Source organism: Platalea leucorodia (genome assembly GCF_965183815.1).
Source record: "Platalea leucorodia genome assembly, chromosome: 1".
Taxonomy (NCBI): domain Eukaryota; kingdom Metazoa; phylum Chordata; class Aves; order Pelecaniformes; family Threskiornithidae; genus Platalea; species Platalea leucorodia.
This window is the reverse complement of record NC_138823.1, coordinates 40,817,639-40,830,915: the sequence shown is the minus strand read 5'-3', so window position 1 is coordinate 40,830,915 and position 13,277 is coordinate 40,817,639. Positions and strand designations below refer to the sequence as shown.

The 13,277-nt window shown below is 37.4% G+C and overlaps 1 protein-coding gene across 2 annotated transcripts in view; it reads left to right on the top strand.

Moving 5' to 3' along the window:
- CHD7 (chromodomain helicase DNA binding protein 7) overlaps positions 1-13,277 on the top strand; it is a 135,247-nt gene that overhangs the window by 105,705 nt on the left and 16,265 nt on the right. For both annotated transcript variants that reach the window (XM_082321021.1, XM_082321022.1), the window contains exons 14-22: positions 1,420-1,563; positions 3,924-4,179; positions 8,884-9,094; positions 9,626-9,821; positions 10,049-10,216; positions 10,872-11,051; positions 11,341-11,451; positions 11,538-11,743; positions 12,700-12,899. In XM_082321021.1, the coding sequence (XP_082177147.1) occupies positions 1,420-1,563; positions 3,924-4,179; positions 8,884-9,094; positions 9,626-9,821; positions 10,049-10,216; positions 10,872-11,051; positions 11,341-11,451; positions 11,538-11,743; positions 12,700-12,899 (1,672 nt within the window). The remainder of the gene's footprint in view (positions 1-1,419; positions 1,564-3,923; positions 4,180-8,883; positions 9,095-9,625; positions 9,822-10,048; positions 10,217-10,871; positions 11,052-11,340; positions 11,452-11,537; positions 11,744-12,699; positions 12,900-13,277) is intronic.

Below are 13,277 nucleotides of genomic sequence, written 5' to 3'. Positions count from 1 at the left end.
TCAAGTAAAATCATCAAGTGCTAAGAAGAATGAGGGAATGCAGCTGAGAAAGTCTTTAAAATACCTGGAAGCATATGCATACCTTCAGTTTTGGAGTGCTAATGTTTCATACATCTTTTCATTGATTTAGACCTAGAATTATGTGGGTTCTGTTAAGAGAATGAAGATAAATTTGTTCTTTCCTTTCTCTTTTCTCATGTGACTTACTCCATAATCACTTCTTCACATAGACATTTATTTAAAGGTGTAATGTGGTCAGGTGGCCAAATACGGGTGTGAGAGTTAAACTGCTCTGCATTAATGTCACCTTTTATGTTGTGTGGCCATAAGGATGTTCTTTCAGACTGACTAAGGAAGGGAAAAGTGAGTTGGTTTCTGATGCTTACATAAATATGTGTTATGTTACATGCACAAAGTGTGTGTATTATGCACACAGAGAAAAATAAGGTGATGGTTTTTAAAGTTATTTACCATTTGAAAAGTAAAATAATTCTTTTTGTTTTGTTTTGTTTTTTTGTTTTTTTTGTCAGAAGATTCTTTAAAAATTTGAGAGGAATGTAGTCATGCTAAGTTAACACCTGGAACTCAAAACATCTTATTTCTGATAAGAATAAAGAGGCCTAAACATTAGCTTACACAAACACTGGTGACCTATAGGTCACTTTTAGTTTCTTTTTCCCTGTTTGTTAAACAATACTTTTCTCGAAGGAGTCTTGAGGCTTAAAGAATGAAAGTTTGTAAAAAAGCTGTATACAATTTATTTTTCCTTATCATGGTTGCTATTAGAGGAAAGCTGAGCTTGTAGACATGGCTATAGATGGAGATATGGGACTTCTCACTTCAGTTCTTGTTCTACTGTTAAATTCATGTTTGACCTTGGGCTAGTTGCTTAACCTCTCTGGGCTCCTCCTCTAAAGCAACACGCAACTTTTCCTCTTTTCTCTGCCAGTCGCGTGCTCTGTTGTGTGTAGATGGAAAGTAGGACTCTTCTTCAGGTTTCCTATGTTAGAAACTTACACCTGCCCTGAAGAGATTCATGCACTGAAATCTACTGGAGGTGTGGTAAATCGATGGATTTATACTGGAAGTGATGGCATAAGTTCGGCTGTTATTTTGCCATTTAAAGTTCACTGTATTTGTGAAAGGGCTGGGACGTTGTGAATCAGTAAAATCTTTTCTTGTATCTGGAGGACTTTTGAAGGTGCTTTAGTAGTGAAGTATTTTTCTGGGCTATCGCTGAAGTAAGGCCAGAATACTAGTTAGAAATGTCTTGAAAAGAGCTGCGCCTAAGTAGTTGGGGAGGGGAGAGGAAGCAAAGATGAGAGATGCATATGGGGGAAGACAGAGAGAATTTTGTGTATTTCTCCATGAAAAATGAATTTAGATGGATTCGTAGGCAACTGTTGCTTAACCTTTCAGGAACATAAAGTGCTGCTTACTGGAACGCCTTTGCAAAATACAGTAGAAGAACTATTCAGCTTGCTTCACTTCTTGGAACCAGGTCGCTTCCCATCAGAAACCACATTCATGCAAGAATTTGGTGATCTGAAAACTGAAGAACAGGTAAACTTCTGCACACTTACTTTTCTATTTAGATATTGAGAATTTGTCCATTTTATTATGTCTGAACTTCATTACTTGTTTTTACAAGTAATACCTATTTACTTTTTGGAAGACCACAGTAGTTTTATCCCTGTTTTTTTGTTTGTTTTCATTTGGTTAAGTTATTTTGCTTTTGACCAAAAGTCATTTTGCCTTATCACTGTTCGTTTGGTTTTTGTTTGTTTGGTTGGTTTTTTTGTCGTTTGTCCATTGGTCATGCAGAAGCAGGGAAGGTTTGCCCTTCTTAAAATGTGGTGTTCCGAAATGAGGGTGGATGTTGGATGGTGGTTGCTGGATGAAAATACTTCTAGAATTGCTTGTTCACTTTAAGAGAATTAACTTGTCAGTTGACATTCTTCCTTAAGCATCAGTATCAGAGTGAGGGGACTGTTCTCTGTAACTTCTGTGGAGTTAACATCTGAGAGTTTTATCAACGACCTCTGTGCAAACAGGAACATATTTGAAACCTAGTTTAGCAAGAGGTAACCAAATGGAGGGAGATTTTTTTGACTGACTCGGAAACAGATTTCTCAAGCTGTCCAATAAAAGAAATGCATAAATCAGTGCAGACACTCAGTGCAGCATGTTCTAGATCTAAAATGTAAAAGCTTCTGATGATCATATATAAAACTTAAATTTCTTCTTGTATGTATGAAAATGTTTTAAAAAGTCAATAGGTAACAGTCAAATCACCTTAAATTAGGAGTTAACTGAAACATGGCATCTTAATTTAGGCACCTTAATTTGGCCCGTTGCACCTTATGATAATCTAACTTCACGATTGCATGCATTTTTGTGTGCAACTTTATTTTGGTTTTGTCTAAAAATTCAGTTTCTGGTATTTCTAACTTTTGACTCTTTGAATTTGTTAACTTTCTTTGAGAGCAACCCTTTCAGAGGTAATAGTCTAAATTACAGAACAGCTCTCCCCTCAGTCCCTTACCTCCTGGAAGAATCATTGCGTGTCCTGAGGGAATCGTAGGATATGTTTCCACAGATTGTGCAGACAGTTGCATGCCAGTCAGAATGGACTCTGACCTGATTGGAAGTGAGCCAGCTCTGACCCAGAAGCCATGTAGTCCTGTTAATATAGTGTTTGAGCTGGAGTTAATATATCCTAACTCTCAACATAGCTTTTGTCTGGCCAGCTCAAAATGTCAGCAGAGCAGAACTAGAGATTTTTGAAGACATGTATGGAAACATTACTAAAATAATGCCATCAGCCGTGAGCAGAATCAGAGCCTGGATTGCTTGGGCCAACAAGTTTTGGAAGAAGTGCCTTCTCTGCTGCACACTATTAGATGCTTTGGAATTTGATTTATCTTTCAAGTGATGGGAGAGATTACATGTTAATGACTTGGGTTTTTTCCTCCATTCCTTGCAGTCCTATTCGATGTATTTTTTAATTGTTCATCCCTCCGTACTAATTAATCTTTTTTTCTCCTGAAGTTGCTTTATTACTGAGGGTATGATGTGAATTCAGGAGAAGGTGTCTTTTGTTCATGTTTCTGCTGTGCAGCTCTGCATCAGGAGATGATGACCAATTTCAGGGTCAATTATCAGCTTTTCAACACTGAGGTGGTTTGTACTTTGAGAGACAACCTAAAACAACCTAAATGCCAGTCTTTTCCTATACGGAATATGTTTGAGCTTTTTATGTAAGGGACTTTACAAATATCTGACAAAACTTAGCTAATTTTTTTGAGGAAAATGGACATTTCTTCCCTCCTCCCCCGTTTAGGATGTCTCTTAAAGTATATGCTGCAAAACCTGGAGACACTAAAAATTATTAGTGAAATTTACAGAAATAAAATGTTTTCATTTTGAGACCAGGCCTAAATAGTTTTCTACTTCAGTGGATGTCAAAACTAGAGAAATAAGAAAAGAATTAGAAGCAGATATATAAAGGGGAAAAAATAGCATTAAACGCTGTGTTTAGGGGTTAGAAGTTAACTGCAAAACTTGATGTTACAGTCAGATTTGCTTATATAGCTGTGCGTACTTAGGGTTAGCTCTGCATGACTGGTGTGCAGTACTCTCCTTGTCTAGGATAGTTCTAAGTCAGGTCTGTTTAATAACATTCACTAAACAGAAGGGTTGCACACTAAAAATGGACTTTAGAAATGTATATGTCACTGAGTTAACAAGGAGAACTCAGTCTCTAGGTCATTGAGGAAAGACGTTTTGGGGTTTTTTTACAAATGCTCTCTACTTGGGAACTGAGGTAGGAAAGAAGGATTTTAGAATTAAGGAAACTGAAAAATAAATATTTGAAGCCTTGCAGTTTTAATTCAGCTATTTATTAAACATACATTTCCTAGGTGCAAAAACTCCAAGCTATTTTGAAGCCGATGATGCTGAGACGTCTCAAGGAGGATGTAGAAAAGAACCTGGCCCCCAAAGAGGAAACCATCATTGAAGTTGAGCTGACAAATATTCAGAAGAAATACTATCGTGCTATTCTTGAAAAGAATTTCACATTTCTTTCCAAGGGTGGAGGTCAGGCAAATGTACCTAATCTTTTAAACACTATGATGGAACTAAGAAAATGCTGCAATCATCCGTACCTTATTAATGGTAGGCCTCCTGTTTTTCTCCTCATTCAAAAAATGGTTGTAAGGAAGTTCAGTAAGTTAGAAATTCTATTCTAGTGTGTCTTTTTATTTATTCATTTATTTTAAGTAGAAAAGTGAGATAACCTTTTAGGTTCATTTAGGTAGGAAATCTGCTAGCCAGGACAGCATTGCTTTTGAAGACATCTATACTGCTTTTTTCCAAGGCTTCCTAGCCCTGACAGAGTTAGTGTTGGTATTATCAAGTTTTTCTTTCTGTTATTTCTGACAAACAAGATTTCAGTTATCATGCAGTTGTTGGATGCTGGTGTAAATATGGCAATTTTTTCTTCAGAGTTATAGTTTGCTGCTACTTATTTTCTTGCCGTAGAACATCATGAGATAGTAACTTAAAATTTCTGAATAAAAGTTGTGGGGTAGGAAGTGATGATCAGGCCTGCTTCTATGGCTACGTGTTGTCAGTTCATTTTGCTAATTTAACTAGTCAGAAGAAGATCTGTATGAATGTCATCTTAGACTTCAGTGACAAATACTGTTTTTCAAGTGTGATGCTATTGGTTTTAGGTCAGGATTATCTATGGCAAGTACTATAGAATCCTAGAATATCTGAAGTTGGAAGGAACCCATAAGGATCATTGAGTCCAACTCCCTGCAGGCCTACCTAAAACTAAATCATATGACTAAGAGCATCATCCAGATGCTCCTTCAACTCTGACGGTCATGGTGCCATGACCACTTACCTGGGGACCCTGTTCCAGTGACCGACCATGTGATGAACCAGCTAGCTATAGCTGTCTGATGTATGCTAAACTCGTATGTGTTGGTGAAATCACATCTTCCCTTTGAGGATGTGACACAAATCTCTGTACAGGGTTGCATTCTGCTAGTTTCTTGTTTCCCAGCTCCTTTTCCTTACTGTATGTGATTTATGCTATGGTTGGTTTCATGCTGGTTATAAGCTTCATGATGAAAGACTGTTTTGTTCAAGAGCCATATGTGACTTCAGTTTTTTTATTGTATGACTTCCATATTGCAGTGCATATGTTTTTTTCTTGACATTTTTTGTTGGGGGGGGGGGGAGGGGGGGGCTTAAACTGATTCACAAAATGACATCTACTTATATTCCATGCGCAAGTAATTATTCCAAAGACATGATATAGAGTTACTCCAAAGTACTTCACCCCAGCCATGCTGGTGGGCTGCTCAGTTTCTAAACTCAGATGAGCATACAGAAAACTAGCTTTGTGGTTCTGGTGTAGGGTTTTTTTCTTTGTTGGTTCTTTGTTTTAAGTTAACCCATTATATAAATAAGTTTACTAGAAAATGGTTTAGGATGTTCAGGTTATGAGCTTCTGAACTTGATGCTTTTCCCATTTCTTGGTTTTCAGCTAGTTTTAACCTTGCCATTATTTTTCCTTATTTCATGTTTGCTAAAAGAAATAAACTGAATATTTTGCTGCTACTTTGTTTTGTCAAATAGAGTTCATGAGTAGTGCTTGCAGTGTTGCCTACAGCAGTGATTTTTTTTCCTCACAAGTCTTGTATCATTAGTGTCTGTTAGAGACTGCTGAAGTCCAGGTGGCTGTATAGAAAATTTCAGGTATTTTTTGATGACTGTATCTTAACCCTAATAAAGGGAGGTGGGTTTGTCCCTTGAATGCTTTTGCCTTTGTAACATTTTGGTGAGTTTTGAACATCTGGACTTGCTTGGTGTCATGCAGCAACATGGCAGGTGGGTCAAGCCTTCAGATTTGAGGGGAAAATAAATAAATACTGACTATTATTAGCGTGGAGACGGAACTAAACAAATACATCCTTTGTAGTTCTGGGACAGAAAATACTCTTACATCCTGTAGTTGCCTGAGCCTGAGGTTTTATTTTGTTGATGGATAATTAATAGCTTTGTGCTTAGAATAATGGCACAAGTTTATTGTAGTTCTACCAAGAGGTCTTGCAGTGCTGGTACATAATGTTGCATAGTGTTCTCCTGATGAATGATTTGTTACAGTAGCAGATTCTTGAGAGTTAACTGCTTTATTAAGGTGTCTGTGAATCCTCCTCATTTTCTTCCAAGTTTACAGGTTTTGTGAGCAAGCAGTACTGGACATGTATTTGAATATCCAAGTCGGACGCTGTATGTTTTGTTTTGTGTAAAAGTTGCAAGCAAGTCTTTTAGATAATCTTCAGTTAAGAGCCATAGAAGGTTCTGTGATGGAAGTGCTATGGTAGGAGTTGAATGTGGAGTGGTTTTTTTGTTTGTTTCTTGATTGGTAGATCTGTTCTGTGGAGGGGAGAGTGGTGGTCTCCTGAGACTGTCTTTGAGTAGACTTCTGGAGGGAGTTACTGCATTTTGTGTATTCTCCAACCAACTTGGGCGAAGCATTGTCTGTCATTTTTGTTAGAGCTGGACTCCTTGTTTTCTCCATAGCAACCATTCTCAAGTATTTATACATCATTCCTCTTTCTCTGCCTCCAAGAGCCAGCAGTGGGGATTGCCTCTGTACTTACACATCCTACAGTGTTGAACATTGGAAAGGTTTCTTACTCTGTTCCTTATGCCCTCCTGAGCCCTGGAAGCCTCTCCTAATTAGGAGGGGAAGTGGGGGTTTCCTTGATGGACCAAGGACACATTCAAATACCTTCCTTTCATCACCTACTAAAAAGCAGCTAGGATAGGAACTAGTGTTACAGACCTACAGGTACTACATCAAGTAACTTTTGGGTAACAGGCTACTGTTAAGTGTATGACACTTAGTTGCGATTGAAGTAGAAATTAAAAAGACAGGGCAGTCTTTTACAGGGTTTACCTAGGATAGGGTTATTGAAAGAGCAGATTTTTGGAGGTCATGGTCTGTTATGGAAGTCGGTCTTGCTGAGACCGCACTCTGATACTGAAAATTCACCATTCATTAGACCTGTTTGCGGGTTTGTTGTGGTGCACTTGGCTTAGGTGTTTTGCTTTTGCAGATGCTGTGTTTGCATATTGGGTTACTTCATAGTAGTGAAACTTAAATTTGGATATCACAGTTGAGTGAGAAATAAATGATGTAACCAAGAAAGATCACTGAAGTTACTGTATCTGAACTACTTGACAGCCTACTATATCCTGAAATTGCCTAAGCTCAGTACAGAATCTGAGATTTACTGCCCAAAATTCTGCCCGTTTTACAAGATGGGAAGTTACATGATTGAAGGGAACTTAGAGTGTCTGATTGTACTATTTTCACATGGGTTTATTTTTCTTATGTGCAAACCATTAGGATCAGTAATGCTTGGAGTAGAGAATCCAGATAATGAAAATTAGGGATGTAAAACTACTTTCAAGTGTGTTCACATCTCGAGTCCGTTTAAGTTCTGTAAAAGCTAATAGTGCAAGCATAGTCAGTAATACAAAGCTGTCAGACAGCCTGCTTAGGGTGGTATCTAGTTAAGACGCCACATTACAGTAGGCACTGAACCAGCGATCACACAGGGAGGGTGCGTTTGCTTGTTTGTTTACAGGCATCTACTCAGAACTGGGATATGAGAGAGATGCTCAGCAGAAGCCTTGGCAGTAAGCTATTCTTCCCCCCTCCCCCAACCTTCCTACCTTTCCTTGTGTTATTCAAAAGCAGTATTCAGGCTGAATAATATACAAACCAGAATACTTTATAAACTACATTTTGTTTAAAAAAAAAGGAAAACAAAAAAACCAAAAAAACCCCAGAGGGACTGAAAGACAGCTCCAAAAAAGGGTTTATTTGGATGTGAAATAAGCTTAGAACGAAGATTCCTAACCTTTTACATAGCCAAGAATAATAATCTGATAATTCTTGGAATAGTCCACTGTTTGTAGAAGTTAGTGTAGGAATAGTCCACTGTTTGTAGGAATCTTGGAATAGTCCACTGTTTGTAGAAGTGACATAAAAAAATAGAATAAAAGCATACGAGAGGTTGAAGAGAAAACTTGAACTTGGTCTGTAGTCTTCAGGTAATGAGCAGTACAAGGAAGTATTTGCTGCTGTGCATATCCTTCATAGGCAAAGAGAGTGGCAAGAAAGAACTTTTGATTAATTCTGGAAAGAATATATACATTGGATAGCTTCATCAAACTGAACAAAAAAAAAAACATTCAGTGAGAAACGAAAGCTAAATAGAAGGTAAAATAATTTCACAGCTGCTTATCCCCGCCCGCCCTGAAATGAGTTTTTTCATTGTTTGGATTTTGATTCTATAATTAATAATGGAAGGAGAAGGTCCAGGTCTTGCATGTGTTTAAGCCTGATGGTTTTTTTTTTTTTTGGAGACACAGACATCAAATGCGATTTGTATTCCTTGTATTTTCCTGTGGAAACGAGATTTTTTTTTTCTTTCATGTTGCATTTAAAAAAAGACAGAAAATCAATGTGATCAGTTGGAATATGGTTTAGTTTTGCATCTTTTTTCTTAAGTTTTCATTAAATTGTGCGCATCAAATAGTTGTATGAATTTGTCTAGGAAAGGGTTTACTCCTGTTTAAAAAGAGAAAAAAAAATGCTCAAAGTTACTTTTTATTTATGCTGTAATTGTGTATATGTTTGCTTTAAATTCAAGCTTAATATTTTTTATAAATGTTTATTCATATAATGCTTAAAACATTCCTGCAGTTTCTGTAGGGTATTGAAGGCAAGCTCATTGTTTATTAATAAAACCCTTTGCAGTTTCATGTATTGCTGTCCAATCTTTGCAGGTGCTGAAGAGAAAATTTTGGAAGAGTTTAAAGAAACACACAATGCCGACTCTCCAGATTTTCAGCTCCAGGCAATGATCCAGGCTGCTGGCAAGCTAGTACTGATTGACAAGCTGCTGCCAAAACTGAAGGCTGGTGGCCACAGGGTGCTTATCTTTTCCCAGATGGTGCGCTGCTTGGACATACTGGAAGACTACCTCATTCAAAGACGGTGAGAGCAACAATATAATACAATTCTAAATAAACTGTGCTTTCCTCAGTGGCCACAGTATTTAACCTGTAAGTAATCCGTATTGAAAAGGGATGAAATTCAAACACTTTACAGTATTTTCTGTAGTGATCCGACTAAAGGGAAAAGAATACCTGTAAGTTGCCAGTACTGAGATTTTTCTTTTGGGTGAATACAAAATGACCTCACATGGAGAGCTTTAAACCTCTTAGTTTACTATTCAGTTAAATGTTTTGGTGGCTCTAGCGTATTTTAGCTTGAGCCTTAATGTTTATTTCATTCCTTGGAGTGAAAGTCTGTTCTTTACCAAAAGACGCAAAGCAGGAGACAAAGTAGTATGTCTTCCATTGATGAAGTTAGTGGATACAGGAACAGTCACTCAGTTTGTTGTAGTTCTTTTGACCCTATTAGTAACATATTTTCCTTTTTTCTTTTTTTTTTTTTTAAATTGCATATTCTTACAAAGAAACAATGCCAGTGCCGTAAAGTTCTTATAATTCATCTTTATTTTAGGTACCCATATGAACGAATTGATGGCCGAGTAAGAGGCAACTTGCGACAGGCAGCTATTGACAGGTTTTCAAGACCTGATTCTGATAGGTTTGTTTTCCTGCTGTGTACAAGGGCAGGAGGTTTGGGCATTAATCTTACTGCTGCTGATACCTGCATCATTTTTGATTCAGACTGGAACCCCCAAAATGACCTCCAGGTAATATTACAAGAGTTGATTTTATTGAAAATTTTTCTTTGCCTTTTTGCAGTGAAATTTTCTTCACCTACAAGACAAACTATTCATTGTCCCTCTCTTGAAAGCATAGAGATTATTATTTATATTGAAAGCAATAACTTCTAAAATAAGTTCTCTGTATTGATTATTTTAAATTTTTTTTCTTCCTTTTGTCACCTCTAACTGAATATCTGGTTTTGTTTCATCAGGCTCAAGCACGATGTCACAGAATAGGACAGAGCAAATCAGTGAAAATTTACAGGTTGATAACAAGGAATTCTTACGAAAGGGAAATGTTTGACAAAGCTAGCTTGAAGCTTGGCCTTGATAAGGCTGTGCTACAATCTATGAGCGGAAGAGAAAACGCTACAAATGGGGTGAGAATTAATACATTAAGGTGCATGATCAACAAATGCTATGAATGTGTAACACTTTTCTTGCTTGTTTGCATTTTAGCTGGAGAATGGTGGTTTTCAGGTGGAGTACAGCATGTATTTTAAAGTAGGGTTAATTAAGGGCAAGGCTACATGAACGGGCTCGGCCTGTCTTATGGCTCACTTATTGCCAAAAGGGGGCAGGTGCAGTCATGTTCCCTCAATCCTCATCCATTGTCATCATTCCACCCTTTACATTATGTTGATCCTGGCACTTTTTGGAGTTCTTCCAGTCAGCTTTTTCTGGTGTAGCCTTTTTGCTTTGGACTTTTTTTGCTTTAGCTTTTTGTCAGCTTAGTAAGTTAAATCTGCTCCCAGGAGGAGCTCAGCAGTCGTCAGAGCTAAAGTAAAGGGATTCAGTGACAATGAATTATTAAATTGTTTAAACCACTTGTATAACTTCACCCTAAGAATTTTGTTCGTATTCTTCTTTTAAAAGTGACTTCAGCATGAATGTTTAAATGACTGACACCACATTGTCTTAGAGTTTCAGTTCTTAAAATGCTGAATAAGAGGACAGTCAGTCTGATTATGCCATCAGATGTACACATTGGCTGGTGTCAAAAAAACCCCAAAAACCCTCTCTTACATGTTACAGGTGCAACAGCTTTCTAAGAAAGAAATAGAAGATCTTCTTCGAAAGGGGGCATATGGTGCTCTGATGGATGAGGAAGATGAAGGGTCTAAGTTTTGCGAAGAGGATATCGATCAGATTCTCTTAAGGCGAACACACACAATTACTATTGAATCTGAAGGAAAAGGCTCAACATTTGCAAAGGTGTGCATTGACATTCAGAGGAAAATTAATAAAATGTGACCAGGATAGATGGAAGTAGTATTAAATTGCCTTCTGTGTCGATTTAGTTTTTCAATGTACTTGTCTCAGATATTTTCCTCAGAAATGTTGGGATATCTGTATTTTCAGTCATGATAGTTTACAGGCTTACCTTTTTTCTTTCTTGAAACTACCACTTTATAAGTCCTAAGTATTGTATTTACCTGTTAAAACAGATATTTTATGTAGCATGCAGTTAAGAAACCAATGCATGTGTTTTCACATTTACTAGGCTAGTTTTGTTGCATCTGGGAACAGGACAGACATTTCCTTGGATGACCCTAATTTTTGGCAGAAGTGGGCAAAGAAAGCTGAGCTGGATATTGATGCTTTAAATGGAAGGGTAAGAGCTTTATGCTAGTTCCTAGTACAATTAAATTGAAGATTTCCCCCCCCTCCTAAATTTCTACGTTTTCACTTTCATTTTAGAATAACTTAGTTATTGATACACCACGAGTAAGAAAGCAAACTAGACTCTACAGCGCAGTCAAAGAGGATGAACTGATGGAGTTTTCAGACCTGGAGAGTGATTCTGAAGAAAAGCCTTCCACAAAGCCCCGTAGGCCTCAGGACAAATCGCAGGGTTATGCAAGAAGTGAATGTTTCAGGGTGGAGAAGAACTTGTTGGTTTATGGGTAAGGATATACAGATTAAATACACTGATTGTGGCTAAAGAACTGAACATATGGAAATGATACATAGTAAATAACTCATCCTTCTCTTGGACATGTTCACATAATCTCTTACTGTGTAACCTTTACCTCATTACACTGTGTACATGCCAGTGAGATTTTAAGTTGCTATATATATAAGTTGCTTATATACGTGTTATTTAGTTTAAAGTGTCTGAGTGTCTCACAGATGGCTATGAGCTCACTGGTAAGATATGTAGTTTTGTGATGACGGAATATTTGTTTCTGGTTTCTCATAGTGTAAAGAATTCCTGAGTTATCGAGGTTTAATCTCTCTTTTCTGAGTGTTGTGGAGAATAACAAAGTGTATTTGTAAAGAGCAATGAGGTTGTGAAACCAAGTCAGTCGAGAGGTTTTCAACATAGATTCTGGTATTTTGGCACCACTTAAATTCAGCTATTTGATACTTTATGTTTTTCCCCATTGGATTTACCAATTTGAATTTTATCTCTTTGCAAGCAAGTAGCTGTATTTGACTGCTAACACGACAGGCTTCAGAATGACTGTCTTTATTGTAGGAAGTTGCGTAAAGCAATTGCTAATAATGGATTTCAGGATCAAAATAAGAATGATTCCCCAAATCCCATGATTGTATGAATTGGTTGAATTTCCTATTCGTAGCTTACTGGGACCATTAGAGTTAAACATATGTACTTTATTATTTTGAGTGTAGTTCAAGTGCAGCTTTACGAGCAGTGAACTTATTGCCTGTTCTGTAAAGTAAACATTCTTAACTCTTTGGTGCTGGAGGCTGGATTCCCTGACGTAACCTGCAAATGCAAAATGCATTAGTTCTAACACAGGCAGTCCCAACTTGCTTGGTACCAGGAGTTGAATTGAAAGTCACAAATTAAAATACCAGTGCCCTGGCTGTTGTATTGAACATATTTTTCTTATAGCTGGGGTCGGTGGACTGACATCCTCTCACATGGGCGCTATAAACGTCAGCTAACAGAACAAGATGTGGAAACCATCTGCCGGACTATCCTGGTATATTGTCTTAATCATTACAAAGGGGATGAAAATATCAAAAGTTTCATCTGGGATCTGATCACTCCAACTGCAGATGGGCAAACTCGAGCTTTGGTTAATCATTCCGGTATGTCTACCACAATCAAATAATGATGCTAGTAAATAGGAAAGAATTGCTTCAGTCATGCTATGTATTTAGTTTAAACTATAGCCATTCTGACATGTCCTAGGATCTTGTCAGATTTTATGAGTAAGGTGGGCTTTGACTTGGTCCATATTTAAAGGGGAAGTCTCCCTCAGACACTTTGTAGGATGCAGTGCTCTCTCCCTTTAATCAGTTTTGAACAAATATTCTAGTGTAATTTTTAAGTGGCACCTACTGCTGGAGTTAATCTTTTTCAAATTGCCATAAATCAGAAAGCTTGTTTCCTTATGGCCATTCAGATTCATGAGGGTTTTTACAAGAAATATTTATATAACACCATTTTCTGGCTAGCGCTCTGAA